The 20,752-nt window shown below is 43.7% G+C and overlaps 1 protein-coding gene across 1 annotated transcript; it reads left to right on the plus strand.

Moving 5' to 3' along the window:
* The first annotated feature begins 1,153 nt into the window (after positions 1–1,153).
* LOC144097954 (uncharacterized) lies at positions 1,154–20,149 on the plus strand. The gene is made up of 4 exons (XM_077630546.1): positions 1,154–1,276; positions 6,676–6,877; positions 17,811–17,914; positions 19,943–20,149. Exons 1-4 carry the CDS (start codon positions 1,154–1,156, stop codon positions 20,147–20,149), a joined length of 636 nt encoding a protein of 211 aa, XP_077486672.1.
* The last annotated feature ends 603 nt before the right edge of the window (positions 20,150–20,752 follow it).

Consider the following 20,752-nt stretch of genomic DNA (forward strand, 5'->3'; position numbering starts at 1 on the left):
GCCGGTTTGCGCGGGCGTTTACAGCAGAAAGGTCCCTCGGAAGCGATACCCTCGAGGAAGGGGCCTCACGGCTGACCGCAGGGCTGTAGTAGCCATTGCGGGACGCCGAGGTACGGGGGTGTAGTATGACCAGTGCAAAAACCATTGACATTGTGGAGTGCCGGTGGAGTAGGTTCGGGTTATCTAACCCTAAGCCACGTTCTTGGTTTGTAGCCTGGTCAGCCCAGCCATGAACACTCCCTCCTCAGTAGGCGCGGAGCAAGCTAGGGGTGAAAATAAGTGCATGGTTGGTTGGTTGGAAGCACAGGTGGTTTCCTCCAGAGGTGTTAGGTCATAATACCGAGGGCCGGAGGGCCGATAGACTGAAGACCTAAGCTTCTATTGGCCGGATCACACCACACATACTACCGGTGTCTGAAAAATCGCGAAAAGCACTCCACAGCAAGTAGCTGGCAGGTTGGAAACAAGTACTGAAAGTCATGGAGGGGCCCTAGGTAGGTGACCCTGGGCTAGATTTTCCTGTCTCCGGCGGTCAGAGCCAGTTGTGTTTGTGGGTGATCGGGCATCCCAGGAGCGGGGCCGCGCAATTGGGCAGTCTTGACGCCCTTCCTGTCTTGGCCAGTCAGGCCTGTAACGGGGTCGACATATATGAAGGATTAGAGAAAAAACTCGCTGTCCCCATTCCCGTCCCAATACCCATAACCCATTTCACCCATCCTCTCCGCTAAGTTCCAGGGGAGATCATGGGAGTCTCTCCAGGCCTGCTCCCCCGGCTCTGGGTCGCTATGTAGTTTTTTGCCACCACCACCCCCTTAATTTTTTTTCTCTTTTTCCCCACCTACGCGTGGCAAAATTATATCATTGCCTTCGGGCCTTTTCATATACCTTCAGATTGGATTAAGCCTGTTGTACGTTAGTGGAGCAGGAAGGGGCTTATTATTTTTCATTCTTTTTATGTTGCCGCAACGCGCGAATGTTAACTATTCTATGCCTTTATCGAACCGAATAGGCGGATATTCAACCGAGTCGAATACTGAGGAGCGTACTAGATAATTTTCACCCGTTTCACCACTTCCGAGAGGGAGATAAAGGAATAAGCAGTGTTCCTTGAACTAAATCTTCTGCACACCACAGGTGACGCTCATCTCTTGAAATGAGAGCCAGGATCGAAGACCGCACAGTGTACTCGCCGTTTCCGACGGTGCAGATACCTTCCTGCTCCGTCTACGACGCTGCCAAGGAGGCGCTGCTCCAAGATCCGGTAAAGCCGGCACTGGTAGGGAGGCCTTTTGTAACTTTGTATCATACGCAGAAACTTGATTTCATGTAAACTACAGCAAGGAAAGATCTCGCAATCATTATTCTTCCCCACGCATCGCGCTGTGTCGTAAGCTCAACGTTCAAATTGAGATTGCAATGAGCGTGTGGAACTCGAAAAAGTATTGACCCAAGGATAGTTCCAATTTTTCGCATTGTTACGAGTTTTCTTTCTTTTTTAGACGGCGTGCTTTCTATGCCATTTTGTACACAGTATTCTGTAGTTATTCTTCGCAGTCACATGGCAGTCACGGCACGCTGCCAGGTCGACAGGCGTGAAAAATAATAGACCATAGGGCATCCGGTTGAAAATTAAGCAGTGTCCGTGAAAGAAACCAGGTCTGACGGCGGCTGTAGCGATTTGCACTCGTTAAAGTTGTCTAAAAATTGCAGTGCTTCTTGTGCGTAGGCATTTTAGTAACATCCACGAGAAGTATTGAAGTGATGCTACCAACCATCCTGTCGGCTGTCGCCATCGCATTGTTTTTAGTCAACCGAATATTGCAGAAATAGGTGCACAGCTCCAGAGCACTGTGTGTTGTACGATGATAAACCAATAGCAGCAGGCTTCTGTTGTCTTCCAGCTGCCTGTGAAGTGCGCCGCGCTTATACAGACGCCGCAATTTATCCACTTGTGAAACGCAGTTCTTTTGGAGACTTTTTTTACAAATTAACAGCTTTTAAATTGGCGGCAGACTCTTAAACACACTCGCTGCCCTTAATCGAGCACATATATAGTTCGCGTGCTTGGTTGAAAACTGTTCTGGACTCCACAGAATCCTTCCCAACAGCCCATCGCGTCGGGCGAAGGGCACGTACATTTACTTGGACATAGTGCTTGGTGTGGAAGTTTTAACACCGAGCCCCAAAGTCTATGCCAAAACAAAACTGCACTGAGAAGCAATAAAAATTTTCATTGCAATGATCCGCGCTATGCATCAATGTTTTACTACCAAATTCTCAGAGATTTGAGATGCATGCTGGACAGAGCACCGGCTTCTATGGGGAACATTCATGTGGTAGCACGCCTAAGAAGTCTACGGAGGAGTGCAATACGTCCTTAAAATTTCTTTTAGAAGGTAAGCGTTAAAAAAACAATAAATGACTTTTAAAAAAGCTACCTCCAGTGATGATGCATTTCTATGTAAAGGCGACTCTTTTTCGCATTGTACGATGAGAGCATTAGAATGAAAAAAATACAATTCAAAAAGGAAGCAGGAAATGAAGACGTTCTCTATGTCTGCAATTAAGATAATGCCTCACCTACGCATATTCTCCGCGCATTAAGGAGAAACAATAGAGTAATATCTCACGCACGTAGCCTAGGGTACAGAAGAAAATTCCACTCTTGAGATTGAAAGCAATCACTGGAGGTAGCATGTCCTAAAATTCCTTTTTAGAAGGTAATCAGTAAAAAGATAATAAATGAATTTAAAACATGCTACCTCCGGTGACTGCATTCAATCTCAAGAGTGGCAGTTGCTTGTGCACCCTAGGTTACGTGTGTGAGATGTTACTGTATGAGTTCTCATGAATGCGCAGAGAGTATGTGTAGGTGAGGGATTACCTTAATTACAGACGTAGAACACGTCATTTCCTACTTCCTTTTTTCCTTGTATTTTTTTCATTCTATTGCTCTCATGGTAGAAAGGGAGAAAGGGTCGCTTATACATTGAAATGGATCATCTCTTATGCGCATTTAAAGGTATGCGGATTGTGTGCTTCATCCTAAGATATATTTATCGTACTATTTCATGTTTTCTCTTGAAGCATTTAGTTTGACAAGAATCGTCACCACGCGAGAATTCAAAACTAGTTTTAAAAATGTTCAAAGCTCCATGGCCTCCGAAGCTTCCAAATATACTGAACTGTTCAATGCATTCTGTGAAAACCAAGGCAACGGTTTCATCGCCGGGAAATTTCGAATACCAGAATAATTGTTAAAATCTGGTTGGCACACCGATCAGAAGTCAAGTGAATGAAATGCAGATTCCGCTTGCAGTAGTTGTCAGGAGAAGTTTAACGACATTTACAAGGGACATTTTCTTCGTGGCACGTTGCGTCAGTTGCAGACTGCGAGAAAATTCTTAAAACAAATATAGAGGAAAAATAAACTATCAGGTTATTAATAGCGTACCGCCTTGGGACAAACATTATGCTCTATTCTGAAAAAAAACTCGTCAATGGTTTTCTTGTGCATTTTGAACTGCCTATTTCATAAAAACTACATGAATGGTTGAAACTTCAAGAACTCATGCATTCCGCACAGATCTACGCTCACGGAATTGCGGCTGTTAAAATAAAAAAAGCATTTATGCAGAATTTAATATTTTTTTCCCATCTGAAGCTCTTTCCGCAACTAAAGCTTAGGTTTATTGTGATAAGTGTAGCCTTTCAAGGAGTGAGACAAGGAAATCACTAGTTAAAAGAGCTGATAACATTAAGCAACAAATTTAACTGAATCTAGAAAAACGAAGGACCGTATCTGCATACGTCGTGATATAATCATATGACGGAAAATCGCTATCTCTTTTGGTGTCGCTCAATGTGGGCTCTCGAGTATAGCACTCAAATTGTAAATAAAATAGCATCGGTTTAAACGGCGCACTTAGGTAGCATATCAAAGGTTTTTTTTGTTTAATCAACCAAAACCACCCACACGGAAATCGATAAAAACGCGAAAGTTGTTTATACGCACAAACCGTACCACGTTCCAAGCTGTTTATCGACATGCTTTACATGTAAGTTCAAACATGTGTACACCAGGCACTAATAAAATTATTCGAGTTATTCAGTTGGCATCAGCATGTAAGCCTTGGATTTCACTCTTTTATATCACCTATTTTGTCCAAGAAACCTCTTTTCACAGTTGTTTTCAAGCTCTGTTTGCCAACTATTGCTTAAAATGACTACAGAGTGATTGCAGGAGAAAAACAATTGTAACATTCATTAGGTTCAATCAGGGCACTGTTGTGCGTCAACAGAAGCAAACAAGTCAGAAACCTAGGCTTCTGTCGCAATCACTGACTTGACAGCCATCCTTCCTAGCGCCCACACATAGGCAGCGGAAACGTAGATTAGCTGGAATGTATGGGATTAGGAATATATGTTACGTCACTCCAGAATTCTAAATTTATGCGTAGTCGCTAATTGGTAGACGTGAACTATGAAAGGCATTGCCAGATAACCCAACTTATCGTTTTACCGTTCACCCTAGTAGAGACGCATTTTTACATCATGCTCGAGAGTATTATTGATACCATGATTATGTTAAGATTCTTGGTTAAGATCTGCAGCCAATATCTTCACATCCTTCCAGGCGGTGAAAAGTTGTTCCGGGAAAGCAATGAATGAATCCTACCTCAAAACGGTTCGACCTGTGAGGATGAAGCTGACAAAGAACACGCGCACGAGTCGATTTGGCTCCGTTAGGTTTTTAAATCAGCAGAATCTGGCTCATTCTCGACTTGACATAGGGTTATCTCCCTCGTTTTCTCTGAAATACTAGGCACCTTTCGTTCTCACAGCTTTTGCAAACGTAAGATCTATGCACCAACTTTTCATATGGGAAAAATTCTACTTAGTTTCGATCTCTGAGTTTAGCTCATCTTGAAAATAAAACTGCACGTATGTCTTACCTATTCTAATTAATCACTTTTTCCGTTACCTATCTGTACTGCTTTACTTGGGTACATGGTCAAGCGGCCGATCGCTTTTACTCCCACTTAATTTCAGAGAGGCATTCAGCGATATTCAAAATAGCAACTTGTTAAGGTTGGCGGGCTTGCATTTCGACTAATCAAGCATATATTTTTTTCCTTTCAGTTGAAGGCCTCTTCATTTTCGTCTATCTCCTTAGAGTCTTCCCGAAAATGTTATAATTTAATAAAGCAGTGTTTTTATGGAAGACTAGTGATCGTAACTGTTTATTTTCTACAGACGAACCTGATTTTTCTCCAGTTTATTGAATGCCCTGCGGGGCAATGCAGGTAACTCATAAATAAAATTTAAGGAAATGATAATAATGAAAAATTTTCACGGCACAAGGGCAACTGCGACCAAAAACCGCTGTGGCGCACAACATTTTTTCGTCTACTCAAGCCAGGGTGAAAGATCCATTTTCCATGCATTTCACCCCAGATAAGAGAGCACCAGGACAAGGGAAAGCTTTTGCTCATTGTGTCCCCGGTGGGTGCTCGACTGCACTGGGAACGGAACCCCACACCGGCCGCATGCCAGGCGGAGGCCCTATTGGAGCCCCTGCTGCGCTAGAATATGCCAGAGAAAATAAACACTGCTGTATAACGTCATTAGTTGTAAAACAAAAAATTATCAAAAGTTCGCAGCTTGGTTTGTGAATGCACTTTTTACGAAGACTGTCCACTTGGCACGGAAGAACATTACACACTTTCGAGTAGCAGATTTTTCCATAGGGTATAATTAATGACTCGTCTAGAGTAAGCAGTATCAATAATGACGGAACTATTTACTTCGAAGTTCACTCATTACTGTTCGGAGGCCAACTTTTTTCTCTTTTTAGAATTTTATCACACGTCCACTTTTATCAAGTCGTTTCAAATATCACTTCCACAATAGGAACCCAACCCGATGTAGGCCTTAGAAAGCATCCGAAACTTTTTATGCCTCTATATCAACAGCGAGGTTAATGTTGCTGACCTTTGAAATAATGATGCTGACCTTTGAAATGCACATCATTGTGTGTCTGAGAGGCTGGTTTTCCGCACAAACAGCACAACGCTGCTCTCGGCCTGGGATAATTGTGTCAAGCGCTTTCAGTGCCTAACAACCGCTTAAATATTATTCGCTGTCATCGCACCATCCCAGCACACCAGGACATCTCCAGCGGTCATTGCAAACATGAATGTACAGATTTGTCGTATACCTATATTCATGTTACTTTCACTGTAAGGTGACGTTACACGCCCGATGCAAATTAAAGGAGCTCCTGTCAGCGTCCTTAACCATTCCCCACCATAATCTTCCGAGCATCTGAAGCCACGATGAGTGCGCGGAAGCTTGCCTCCGCTGCGACGTTATTGTTTTCTAAGGTTACAGGTGCAGCGAGAACGAGTGAGGATTTAGGCGACTATTTTCATAGATTGTTGCCAAATTCGTTGTAACATCAAACATCTTCCCGTTATAGGCTGGGAAGTTAGGCCCAACAACTCTTTCTGTCTCCGCGCTAAAAACGATGCGAAGAGATGAAAAACAGTCAAGACAATCAATCCGAAAGCGCCACTACAGCATAAGACTCGTTGTTTGATTCTCTAGTTTGTTTGTTTGTTTTTTAAATCGAAAGGTGTTAGCTCGAATACGAGTGTACGCAATCAAGTGCAGGCGGATGGGACCGTCCTCGTGACGCGCAGAGAGCTATTCGTGCTCATGCAACGCTACGCCGCGGGATTCCAAAAACACGGCTTGGAACCTGGACACAGGGTGTGCGTCCATCTCGACAACAGCATGGAGAACTTTGCTGCCATGTGGGCGTGTGTCTTCGCAGGGGCAAGCGTCGTGCTGGTCAACGCATCACTTACTGAACGTAAGTGAATTTCACGGAAAGCCTAAGGGAGCGGTGTCTTTTTAATGCTATAGCGTTAGAGCACACTTTCGGTGGCAACCGCGGGGTTGTGAGAACGAAAATCTTTCAGGCCGCAACCTCTGGAGAGTGAGAACAAAATTCTCAATTCTCGATGATATACAGGGTCGTAACGTCACACATAATTGAAGTCGATTAAAACGTCAAACAAATTTTGACTATACGTTCGCAACATGATTCAAATGACATTATTGCGTGTAAAAATGTAAAATATTTGCGCGAAAAAGCAATTTTGGGCAAGATAAGAATCAGCGTGAGGACCTAGCGTCTCGCGTCAGACTTGATACCATTACAGCCGATTGGCACAGCCGATTGAGTTTCATTTAAAAGGCCTTTTTTGTGTTGTGGTGAATAAACAATTGTGAAATAAAAATAACACAAATTTCGAAAGGAAAAATTAAAATAAAATAACTTTAAGAATAGTGTTCCTGTCTGTGAAGTGATATAGAAAGAGGAGCCCAGGTCACCGAAAAAACCCATTCACGCAGTTGCGTCATACACCTACAGATGATATTGAGTGTCCTTCGAAATTGCTTTATCTTAGTGAACGTGGCATTCTTTTTATAGGGCTGCCAGCGTTGAACTAACGTGATGGACCTGAGTGTCTCCAGGTAGTTACAGGACGCTCAATCGTGGAAGGAGAGGAAAGTGCCGTTTCGAGAAAGAATCTTTCGCTGGAACACAATGAATTATATCGCGAGTGCCGTTCAGCAGTTCGAGATTACGGAATGTCGATTTGTGGACTTTTTCTAATGTTTGTCTCTTGGAAGGAATTGATAACAAATATTTTGTTCAAGCTTCCTTGAGCTCGGCGCCGATGCATATTATGAACCTTGAGCCAAAACCTTCTCCAAATGTCGCACTTGAAGCATGCTTCACTGTCCCTTCTTAATGTTTCTTTGGTCATCGCAATAACCGCGTTGGCCGTGTTATAAAAAAGAGGTGTCCGTTCCGTGCAGCGGCAGCAAAGAGTGATAATAAATCCCCTATCAATGTTCTTTCTTAGTTATAACATTATTTAGCGCAGCTGTAATATAATTTTACAATGTCGTTTTAGAATATGATTTGTGATGCGAATAAATTAGGTTCGAGGAATTGTCGCTTGGCTTTTGCGTCTGCGCTTCAAGCAGAGGACAAAGAGCAAGTCTAGAACGCTTGATCACTGCTTCGGGCGTCCTCTTGTCTCCACACACGACATATATTCAAAACACCTTTTTCGAAATGGGCTGAATGCCACTATGAACAGATACACTCATGACACTGTATTGCCTTGGTGGACGCCGCAGCCTCGATAGCGGCTATTGTAGTCATTCAGCTCGCAAACACGACGATCCACCAGTCCAGCTTTCGTCGACATATCTTTTTAATTGTGAGGAAACTATAATAAAGAAAGATACTTATACAAACCAAATGATGGGAAAGGTGTTAGTAGCTTTGTGATCCTATCAAAATCATGTTTTTAAAGTTGGTCGCACGCTCCCTGTGAGCAGTTAAACCTTTCAAAGAAAATCAATTTGGTACATTTTTACAGTTAATAGCAGAAAACTACCCACGCCCCGAAGAGGGATGCGCGGGTATATTGGTTGTTGCGGTGCAGCCTTTCGATATGCGAAAATGTGTTTTCATAAGAAACTTCCTAGTGAAGAAGGAGCTTGTGCAGAAATTTTGAATATTGAGCAATGTTCAGTTTTCTTCATAACGAGATCCGCCTGCACCTCCACTGCAGCTGCCTCGGCTCGATCGGTGTGCCTAGCGGCTGCTACATCCCCCTGCCGCCGTCAAGGAGTGGACTGCGCGCAGTGCGCATTTCAATATACGCTGCGATGCACTGCTGTTGACCAATCGAATGAGGCGCCCGCACCATGGTATTTTTTCACCGAGTGCTGCTTACTCGTTTCAGGGTGATACCTGCATCGACAGCACTGCGTCAATAGCGTCGTCCTGATGACGTCACAGCGTGGGTCATGTAATATAGTGGTGGTAACGTCATTGAAGTTTTGGGTCATGTGGGTCATGTAATATAGTGGTGGTAACGTCATAGACACAGCAGTATCACCAGTATTAAATCTTCACTTAACATCCCGCCACTAGAGCTCCGACGGAAAATCGCACGACTCTGCCTCTTTCATAAGTTATATTACAATTTTCCTGATCTTCGTGACACATTATTACTAGCTCCCATCAGAACATCGCGCCGCCTGTTTAACCTCCTCAGCATTCAACGTATACATGGATCGACCTTGGCATTTAATAAATCTTTTCTTCCAACTGCAATAGAAAATTGGAACCTGCTACCCGACTACATTGTTAACGAGCGCGACGCTACTAAATTTCGACAGGCATTAATTAATCACTGTACTGAATAAAAGACACTTCTCAAACTTCACCCAGTTAACTTATTATTTTTCTTGTTGTTGTTGTAGTTGTTACCGCCTAATTCAGCCTTGTGCCCTTCATTATTGACCAACGTTGTATTGTGATGTATCGTTTTTCATTTTATTGTATTGCATTATGTTTTGTTGTATTAACGTATTATTCTTAGTTGCATTTGCTTTGTCCCCCCCCCCTTATGTAATGCCTCAACAGAGGCCTTTAAGGGTATAATAAATGATGATGAAAGACCTCCATACACCGCTAGCTACCGCATGGACCATTACCAGGCGCTCCTACGAGCCATTGCCAGCTGCATAGCGTTGACTGACGCGCATAAAATCCTATTCCACAGTGTAATAGGCATTTAATGTGTTTTGCGGCCAATTCCGAACTGCTGCGTGAGCTACGTTGTAAAATAATACTTGAGAGCTGTGACTTGCAGGAATGCTAAAGAACTACCAATACTTAGTAAAACTCATCGTGTGCCTACCCTGCCAATACTTTGTCATGACGTACTGCTGCAGAACATGAGGTCGTGGATTAAAATGCCGGCATCACCGGTCTCGTGTCAGTGCAGGTCAGGTACAAAAACATTCGATAAATAAGAAGTAGCTTCTCAAGCAAGAGCATCATAGTCGTATCGTTGGCCTTATTTCTTTTTTCGATGTTATTCTGAAGGCCGCAGGTAATTCAAGTTAGACTGTCGCTGCCAGCGGTACATAATTTCAACAACCTTCACTGCACTGTCAAGTGAATGATGCTAGTTGATCAGTGTGCTCACGAAACGCTATCCGTTCAAGGGAGCGTAGCCATTGTGAAAATGAGGTTTGAGCCGGCATATTCGTCATCATTAGCAAGATACACCGACCATTTAGCAAATCAAAACATTTTGTGCTGCGCGTGTAGAGCGCGTGGTTAGAGCATGAACGCTGTTTCGCGACTTTCATACACAACAAAAAAGGACAAAAACATTTTTGCGGGGAAATCAGTTTACGGACGCATTTTTTTCATATAATGTAACATTTCAGTATAACAATCAGCATATCGCCAACCACCCAATGGCAGTCTTGATTTTTTTTTGTTATTAGCGTTTTTGCTATCCTCAAAAGCGTTACCATTCGTATTTTTAAGGTAGTCTTAACTCTACGATTCGGTCGATGGAAACACGTAAAAAAAAGATTTTGTTACCCTTCAGAATAATGAACCATAACCTTCATTATTTCCATAAGAGCGTCTCAGAATTCTTCAATATTGACAATTTTTGTTCGTAAAGGTTGGTCATGCGTTATCGACCAGACATGCTTTCTACGGGAAGTACGGCCTAGCTCATATTCGATTAGATATTTCTGCTGAGTGTCCAAATTGCTCCTCAGTGAACGATGGAGAGTTAAAAAGTGCTCCAGAGCAGAAATGCATCAAGCACAATCCTCCAGTCAAGAAGTGCGATTGACCCTGTTGACACGAAAAAACAAGCTTCAAAATTGGTTTTTCACTGCATCCCCTCTTCTGCACTTCTAACAGAATGATCTACCATGCTTGTGCGGCCAACCAGTTGAAGAGTGAATTCAAAGTAAATCTTCGCATGGATAACAACAAAGGCCCTCTGTTGAGCACTGCGCAAAATGACCGGTGAAGACAAGAGGTAATTCTTGAAACGTCGGTACCTTACATCGGCATCACAGCAACCATTGTTGAATTCACTTTTCTATTTCAACGTAATTTGTCCTCTTCTTTTGCATAATATATATAATGTTCTGTTCCCGGACATTCCCGCTAGGACATTCGCTTCAAACAGGTTCAATTTTGAGGCTGAACCCAATGTAGAGACTGGCACCTTATACAACACCAAAATTTCCTCAACAGTTCTGCTCCTTATACACAGCAGGAGCTTGCCGTATAATCTCAGTGTAATTTAAACCAAATGTGGAGCAGTCCGGAATGACCCAACTGGTCTGACGCTTCAAACCACTCTGCCATAACTAGAGCAACATGCGCAGTGCCTGTTCCTGGTATTTTGGCCTAGACGAATGGAGTATTTTAGTTGGCAGTGATAGCGGACGGCTCTTGCGGGCGCTGGTAGGGATGCGTTCAAGGATGGACGGCAAAGCCCACGGCACTGCAGAAAATACTGATGGCAGAAATGGTTCTCACCACTGACGTAATCAGTTATTTTCGTTTTCTAGTATGGACGCACTACGCATTCATTATCTCGATGTCAGTAGCACTTCAGCTCGTCATGGCAATTCACGGGACAGCTTACAAGCATAGTGAAGATTTTAAACCCTCCGTTGGTTTTACGCCGAGTTAGAGATGACGACGGATGACGAGGGGTCTCTCGAACCCGCGAGTGCGTACGAAGGAAAGTAGTCGAACGCTGCCCTAAACATCCATACAGCCAGGCAACGAGAGCTTGTCAACGTGCGGGCAGTGAATCTTTCGCTCATCATGTAACGTCCTCCGCCTAACGCCACGCGGTGCCTCAGTGGCTACGGCGCTCGATTGCTGACCCGAAAGACACGGGTTCGATCTTTGCCGCGGCGGTCGCATGTTGATGGAGGCGAAATGCTAGAAGCCCGTCTAGTGTGTCATGCCAGGTCGCGTTAAAGATAATAATATTAATAATAATTTTTTTATTTTCTCATTCCAATACAAATGCGGGCCTGCCAAAGCCTTAGAAGGCTTGAGTGGCAGCGCCCGGCAGCAGACGGCACAAAACTCATGCACCGAGCACACAAACAAAAACAAAAAAGGGTGGGGGGTGAGAAAACTAAAATGAATTCGGAAAGTGCGGACGCAAAAAATACACACAAGCAGAGAGAAAACAAAGAAAACAAAGAAAAATGTAAAATCATAGTATCAAAACAGAATGCTGGAGCTAAGAACATAATTTGTCAAGGCAAGTTTTCACTATTTTTTTGGAGTTAACAGGAAACATTTCTTTAGGTAACCGGTTGAGAACAGACCTAACATAATGTTTTCGCAGACGCTGGCCCTACCGGGTTCGCAATCTAGGCATGAGAAAACGATCACGAGTTCGAAGATCTTCGTCCGGAAAATATGGTGTACAAAAATCGCTTGTCCAAATATGCTTAAAAACTACTGATTCAGAAAAAAGGTGAGAGAAGTCAGGCATGTGTAATAGTTCAAGAACGCTACTACCTTCATTTCGCGCCTTACTATATAAAACTGATTTAATGATCGATTTCAGAATGCTGTTGACCTTCTTTCGCCACAAGGCGGAACAGAAATAAAAGCAGCAAATACCATAACGTAGCACACTGTAGGCTAAGGCGTATACAATTTGCTTGCGTACAAACATATGGCAAAGGGTCTTAATAGAGTGCATCAAACAAGCAATTTTCCGAAGCTGAGAACAGACGAAAGACATATGGGTATTCCAAGGCATGTCGGAATCAAAGAATACACCTAAGTATTTGACAGTTGACACAGGTATAATTAAAGGGCATTTGCATGGGGCACAATTTGGTCTGTGCAAACGAATAGACACATCATTAGGAATTCTGTTTAAATAATTGTGAAAAAAAAAACTAATTGAGTTTTTTATTGTTAACATTAATTAAGTTATTGCTGAACCATTCCATAACCAGCTCGCTGTCGTGTTGGATGAGAGATAATGCTGTGTTAAAGTCATTATGTCTAGCAACTAAGAGTATCATCAGCATATTGGAAAACACGGCACAGTTTACAGACAGAGCTCAAGTCATTGACAAATAAATTAAACAAAATAGGTGCAAGTGTAGATCCTTGAGGAACGCCGGATTTAATCTGCAGCAGGTCACTTCTAAATTTACCTACTGCAACGAGTTGTGAACGATTGGATAGACAGTGTACAAGAAGAGATAGAAAGGGACCCCTAAACCCATAATTGTGGAGTTTATCTGCCAACACAACATGATTAACTGTGTCCAACGCCTTGGACACATCGAAAAATAAAGCACAGGCAAATTCATTTTCTTCAATGCAGCTGTTTAGAAGATCACATAGTTCATCAAGCGCGTTCAGCGTACCACGACCCTTAATAAACCCGAACTGATTGCCACAGTACACGCCATGAGCTTCAAGAAAACTGACCATCACCGTCGCAATGTGTTTTTCTTAAACAAGCGCAATGGATGGTAGGATCGAAATACCACGATAATTTTCAAATTTATTTTTCACTCCATTCTTATAGATAGGGATAACCACCGCCTTCTTCAAGCCCTCAGGTACAATTTGGGTGGCGATTATACCGTTAATAATCGCGAGCAGAACATGCTTTATTCGTTCAAAATTTCTGAAAAGTGTATCGACTGAGATGCCGTCCCACCCTGGAGACTTTCGCCTGCTGAAGCCAGAAAGAATGCAACGTAGATCGTCTTCAGTGCAAGGTGCCAGAAATGACGATTCCAGCACAGATTGCATGCTGCGAGATGGTAGACTGGGAACTTTTGAATGCACAGCCGGGCCAGCAGCCGAAAAAAAGGCATTGAACTCATGAGCAAGTGTCAGAGATAATGCCCCCCAAAGTTACGGGAAATAGAATCAGCCACATTCTTAGGTGCACAGCCTCGTAAGCGATTAACAACATCCCAGGACTTAGCTGGCTTCCCTTTCGACGCCACAAACCTTGCTTGGAAATACTGACGTCTTTTTGATCGAAGTAATTCATTAGCCCTGTTGCGGACTGCCCTGTACAGTGCCCTCAATTGAGTGTTCTATGGCGAACGCCTACAACGGGCACAAGCCAGTTACCTTTCTGCAATAGCCGATAAAACGTCGTTGTTAATCCTCGGAAGACCAGACATTCTTTGCTTTATGATTATAGTTTTTTTACACGACTCCATCAACAGCGTTGAGGATTCAACAAATGAATCGTAAAGCGCGCTTTCAGAAGTGCGAATTAGGAACCGATCCCAGTCGTATTTTTCCAGTACGGAGTCAAGTCGAAGTCTGTCAATGACTCTGATTGTGTCCAATTTATCTTGCTTCATAGCCCTTGACCCAGCTTGTGGAAAAACACGACAGCCAACAAAGAAATGGTTCGACATTTTTTGTTCTATGATAAATGAACAGGATTCATTGTGTTCAAGGCGAACGTTCACGTGGTCAAGGCATGACGATACTAATTTACTACCAAACATTTCAACACGGGTGGGAAGGTTGATTGTGGCATCAATACTGGCATCGGCAAGAGTGTTTAAGTAATCCACAACCAATTGTTTTTTAGTTTTTAGAAGGTTAATACTGATGTCGCCAATCATAGAAATACGACCCTGTGGAAGGTCAGTTCTGCTCAGCTCTTCGATGAAATAGGCAATATTTTGCTTCAGTGGACGATAAACAGCAATCACAGTTATGTCAAAATGTCCCTTGTGAATACAGACAGCTAATGATTCCGCAGTAGTGAAAGAAATAGAAGTAGTTGTAGGAACCCAACTGTCCATGACAAAAATCGCTATACCGCCCCCTAGCCCAGAGTCACGAGTGAAAAAAAAGCTAGAGTATCCCAAAATTGAAAATTGCTGCGAATGGTTATGTGAAATGTTAATCTCGGTCAAAACTAAAACATCAATGGAACCACTTAATACACCGATTATAAAGCAGAATTCGTCCCAGTGCTTCCGAAGGCTTCGAATGTTCACATGAAGAACAGTAAAATAACTTTCAGTAGTAGTAAGGAATGCGTCACGAATAGCCGAAAAATCACGAAATGAAAGCAAACCAGAAGACATGAGAAGAAAGGAGCCGATTAAGATATTCTAAGTCAACACCGATAAGTCTGATAAATGCCTAATACGAATGTACGGATCCCCTTCCTTCTTACGCAAGTAAATGTTACCGTTCTTAACCCACAAAAAATAATGGGCCTTTGCCTTGGCTGCAGTACGTGAAGCCCAAAAAAGTTATCTGTTGCGTTTTGAAAGGTTCTCGGCGAAGAACAACTTGGAGTGTTCATTGCTTTGATCCAAGGATCGAAGTTTTGACCGAGCAAGCAGCCACTTATCTCGAATGCTGAAGGCTGAAAATCTTACTAGAACGGGAGCAGGGCCGTTCCTACGAGGGGCAAGCCTATGCACAGCCACCACCTGATCCTTTAAGAAGCAATCAATTGCAAGCTCAACACTCAAATCCTTCAGGACTTCCATCAGGTGCTCACCCGGGTTTGTGGGCAGGCGATGCATCTCTGGGTTGGACATCCTGCTGTATTGTTCATATTCATTTAAATCGGATTGTAGTTTCAGGAAAGTTGAGGCCTGAGAGGTTACACATGTTTCTAGGGACTGCACCTGAGTGGTCAGCTTAGCAATGGTCTCATCTCGAGCCAGAGAACGAGCCAGAAGCGAGTCATAGTTTTTAGAAAGGCCATCAAGAGATGACTGAACCTCATTCACCACAGATTTCAGAACTTCGACTTCAAGTTTCAATGAAAAAGTTCATCCAATTTCGGAAATATCCATGGAAAATATAGTCTACCGGTTCTTTGATCGACAGCAATACATCAAGTCTTTCATTGATAGCAACCAATTGCTCAGATGTGCTGGAGCAATCAGCCTGGCAAGAAGTACCAACACGGCACTGCTTGCACCGCCATTTATCACGTTTTGCTCCCATAGAAGAGTAAGTAGTATCTGCAACCCCAGAGCAGTCCTGACCCAAATTATAGTGGTCAGAACAACTACAACATATCAGATATCTACAATCAGCAGCAAAGGGCATTAAGCAGTGGGCACAATCTCCCTCTGACATGATAAAACACTACAAAGTTTGCAGTTGGCGGCAGAAATAGAGAAAGAGAAAAAAATTACACAACGAGCCCCAGGTCGTAGACATTTTCGGAGCCTTTTACTACGGCGTCCCTCATAGCCTTTATCGCTTAGGGATGTCAAACTCCCACGACCAAAACCGTCGTATGCCGTCCGCGGAGAGCATGTTCTGTCGGCAGCTAATCTCACGAATAGGCTGGCTACGAATTCGTTTTCCGACTCGTGCTAAACGATGCACCCAAACCCATCTGCTTTTTGAAAGTGGAACGACGTATATCTGATTGTTTTAAGAGCGGTCAAAGCCGATGATTTCTTATTTTCTGCTTATAGTAAACACAAGCCAACTACCTAACCTTTCCCTCTCGCGCACACAATCCCTAGGCTGTTATGGGCGCCGCCATCTGAGTACAAAGGTAGCACCATTTGCACTTGGCAACAACATTATTCGGCATACAACTGTCGGCGTTGCCTGGCGTGAGAAATCAGTAGAATGAATTTTCGGCGCCCCACATTCTGAAATAAGAATGCACTGAATTCGATTCATAGATTGTACGGTCATATGTGCGCAGCCAATAGCTTTAACAATGCGTGAAGAGAGAGAATAAACATTTATTTGTAAAAAGGAGACCAGAGTGGATTGTTGGTGGGGTCCCAGTCCAGGACACCAGTGGCTTCCACCGTCGCATTGGCGATAGCGACTAGCTCCTCCTGGTCTTCCAGGGTGCCGCTGGCGAGCGTCACCTCTCACTGCTTCAGCACCGTGTTGTGCAGCATTATTTTGGTTTAGCTGAGCGTGTCCGTGTTATGTGCGTTAATGTGAGAATATCACCACACCAAGGACATGTATCTGCGTATAATATTCGGTGAATGCGGTGCAGATGGTGGAGGTTAGGGAAAGTAAGTGTTTGGATGTGTCTTAGGTGGCAGGAGTATAGATGCGGGGGTGGACACGCCTATTTAGGTGGAGGGTATCTAGGTGGGCTCTCTGCCTTCAGTGAACCCATATGTCATGCGTGACGATTCAACCAAGGGGCACACTTCAGCGAGTTCTATGTGCCAGAAGAACTTAATCGTGCACAGTTGTCTTTTGTAATTTCGCGCATAGCAGCATCACACATTTGTCAAGCACTGTCAGCAATGAATGAAACGAAAACAAGAAAAATACGGTGGCAACACAACAGCCCCACCTTTTTAGCTCCTGAAGAGGAAATGCAACCCAGGCTGAATAAAACTTTTAAGAAGACTCATTACGACTTCCAATTAAAAAAAATGGCCGTGGTTTCGCTCTGGTTAAACTGGAGCAACGCGATAGCTACAACTGGCTGAGTGGAACTCGCTCAGTCGTATTAAAAAGCAATTCTTTCGCCGCTGCGTTTCGCTGGAGGTTCCTTCTTCATCTTCATCCCACTTGACACGGCGCATGCGGACAGCGCTTTGTTGCCGCTGTTGCGCGCCGCGCCGCCGGCAGCAGGAGCTGCTCCGCACCACGGGATCAACCCACGTGACCAACCACGTGACCAACGGCGCCGCCATGGAGCTCAAGTGGTGCCACGCTGAAGGGTCGAAGCGGTGGCGTAGTGTAGCTATCGCTACAAAAGTGCGAGCTAGATTTGAGCTTCCCGCGGATAAGGTATACTTATTTTGAGTTTAGTCGCTCAGTTTTCTTGTTCGCATTTCATTTGTTGCTGATAATACAGTGAGAAAAGCCAGTGATTATTGCGTTTTTTGTTTGTGCCAAGGTGAAGTACACTACCAGCTCAGAGACAGCGAGTGCACACACGTCCTGACAGATCCAGCTTGCGCAGAGAAGGTTTCTAAGGCAGTGGCGTCTCAAACATTGAAGGTAAAATAAATGTTCTATGTGATTCTTGCGGTCTGTGTTACATAATATGCTCCTCGAACCCGACCGCGCCGGCTGCGTTTTTATGGAGGAAAGCGCTAAGGCGCCCGTGTGCTGTGCGATGTCAGTGCACGTTAAAGATCCCCAGGTGATCGAAATTATTCCGGAGCCCTCCACTACGGACCTATTTGTTCCTCTCGTCTTTTGCTCCCTCCTTTATTCCTTCCCTCACGGCGCGGTTCAGGTGTCCAACGATATATGAGACAGATACTGCCCCATTTCCTTTCCACCAAAAACCAATTATTATTATTATTATTCAGCCAATAACGCTTGAACAGCTAAAGCTGACATCAGTTGCAAAGCGAGCCAGCTGTTGTCTTTAGCTCAGAAACATGGACGAGAATTTTGTTTAAATAATCATGTATTCTCAGCATGTATCCTCGGTTATCTCAGCAAGACTCTAATATCGATGTCGTTAGCTCTTTTTTTCAAACTTTCAAAGACTAACCTGCGCGTAAGTTTCCTGAGCCTCCTAACCATCCACCAGCGTCATCGTTTGAAAACACTGCTGCAGTGCTGTAACACCTTAATGGGCTACATAGCCTTTACCTTATTCTGGCAGGGAGCAACTTCACACATTGGCCGCCGAAAAATGAGTGGGTTGACTGCGTGTTGCCCCTTACAACAGCAAAGCATCGAACGAGTGTTCTTGGTGAGACAGCTGGCTTTAAGAACCCAAAAAGAGCGAAATTGTACTGGCCATAACTCCCTGTCGTCCTGCTTTCCTTCCCTAAGAGACTCCGGCTGTAAAGGGCCCCAAATGTTCAACGCTGCAGCTAACTTAGGGTGTCAAGTAATGGATGAAAATCAAGTGAGCTTATGGGAAGTGCCATAAGCCTTAAAAAATGGTGCTAGTCTGTTTCTCTGCACGCTGTAGTCATTTAGATGCACCGGATGTCTATTTTCACTTCTGACAAACCATGCTACAGTACATGCGGCCAATGTCCTTCCTAGATGGATCTAGAACCGCTCCCTGAATTGTGACGGTCCCACTATGCAGTCGTAGCAGTCTTCTGATTTAACACCCTTAAGCTGTTTTATCCGAATGAGATGACTTGCGTGTAAACTCTTTGTGCAGTGCCAATCTAATCGGTAGTGTATATACATTGCGTAGTGTAAACAACTCTGAAACACCAACATAAGCTCTTTTAAAAGACTTTTATAGTAATTCTAATTCTAATAATTTATACTAACCCAACTAAACTTTTCTCCCGTGCTAACGATTGAATGCCATGGGGCCACCTTAACCTATTTTCATATCACGTCTAAAAAGTGTGTTTATTCTGAAATTAGCTCGCGACTATGAGAAATAGGAAAATACATTCATGAAGATTGACATGACTTAATTCCAAACGCGCTAAGCAGGATAGTTTTTGATAAGATATTCTGAATAGGCGCTGAGATTTATTTTATATAATGAAAGCATTAGACGCATCCAGGGCCCATGGGTGTAAATATTATTTATTGCTTTATCACAGAAAAAGCACTACCGCATTTTGACCCTCTGGGACGGCTGCAGTCGTTGAGAACTTCATGTGAAAGACAACAGAGTTGTCTACTCCTAACCAGGGAAATTACTTTTATTGCTGCTATGGACAACAGATATTTTCGCTCTGTAGAGCAGGGGAGCAAACGTGTGTGTGGCAATCCTTGTACACTGTTACGTGTACAGCGCAATAAAAAAGTTCACATTTCTTGTTTATCAGGATATCGAATTGGTACATAAACCTCCTTTAAGGAAAACTTATCAATTAAAATGGTTAATGAGCTTTGTCTGTTTTCTTAAACAGTTTCGGGCTAATGCACAGTCGCCCAACCGTAAAATCAAATGCTGTTAAAATTCCTTGTTTTGTTCCTGTCTTGTTCGCGTTCTTAAGTGAGACTATCATAAAGGATAGTAACATATCAAGTGAGCATTGATAGCGGACCATGTTCGGTACTTTTTAGTTGAGTGACGCTTTCCGTGCCCAGGGTCTTTTCGCCACAGGTCCAGCGGGAGGTTTCGTTTCGGTGGCTGCGTTTCGGCAGTTGGACGAAGCTTCTTTCCGAGAGGTTCTAACTCAGGACCCTCACGACTGCGTGCTCTGCATCGGCTACACGTCGGGCACAACGGGGCTTCCCAAGGGCGCCGTCACCACTCACTACGGCTTCGTGGCCAGCATGGTCACTGCAAGGTGAACGCGCGGATGCCGTAGCAGTCTTGGAGGGCTTCAAGGCAATTCCCGCAAACATAACGAACTGCTATGACATGAATGATTGAGGTCGCATAGAGGTGAGCATAGAAGTTAGAGAACGAGGAAATATGAGAACAAGAATCCGGCATGATTTGCACCTCCTACGCCTAACACTTGACGAATGTAAACTGAAAACTGTTAAGAAAAAAGTGAAGCAAAACAGACGCTATTTTTCCCTTTTAGGAGAGCAGTTCGCAGATTTTGCCCTAAATAATAGGTAGGCTTAGAACCAAGTTTAGAGTAGACAAAATGAAGCATGGTAATTGGAATTTTCTGCACGAGCTTGAGCTGCACTGTAAATTTGGGAATAATTTTCGATAGCGTTAAATGCTGTAGAGAATCGCTTGCACATATACAAAGCTATCGTTCAAGATGGTTGAAAGATATGAACGTTACACCCTAATATCTGAAACACGTGTTACATTTTTGTTTTTCTTTAAAGCATGAGCCTTTTTCTTTCATGCCTCCGCTTCGTCTCGCAGGCCGTGCTTTGCCAGGGATAAGAGTGACGTCGTGCTCGTAGCGGCTCCGATGCTACATGGGTCGA

This window comes from Amblyomma americanum, chromosome 7 (genome assembly GCF_052857255.1).
Source record: "Amblyomma americanum isolate KBUSLIRL-KWMA chromosome 7, ASM5285725v1, whole genome shotgun sequence".
In the NCBI taxonomy this organism is placed as follows: Eukaryota; Metazoa; Arthropoda; class Arachnida; order Ixodida; family Ixodidae; genus Amblyomma; species Amblyomma americanum.

Bases quoted from the DNA above. Each gene is read 5' to 3' on its own strand.
- LOC144097954 (XM_077630546.1), top strand. From the start codon at position 1,154: ATGAGAGCCAGGATCGAAGACCGCACAGTGTACTCGCCGTTTCCGACG. The intron at 6,878-17,810 runs GTAAGTGAATTT...GTTTGTGCCAAG, and splicing joins CAACGCATCACTTACTGAAC to GTGAAGTACACTACCAGCTC. The intron at 17,915-19,942 runs GTAAAATAAATG...TTCCGTGCCCAG, and splicing joins TGGCGTCTCAAACATTGAAG to GGTCTTTTCGCCACAGGTCC.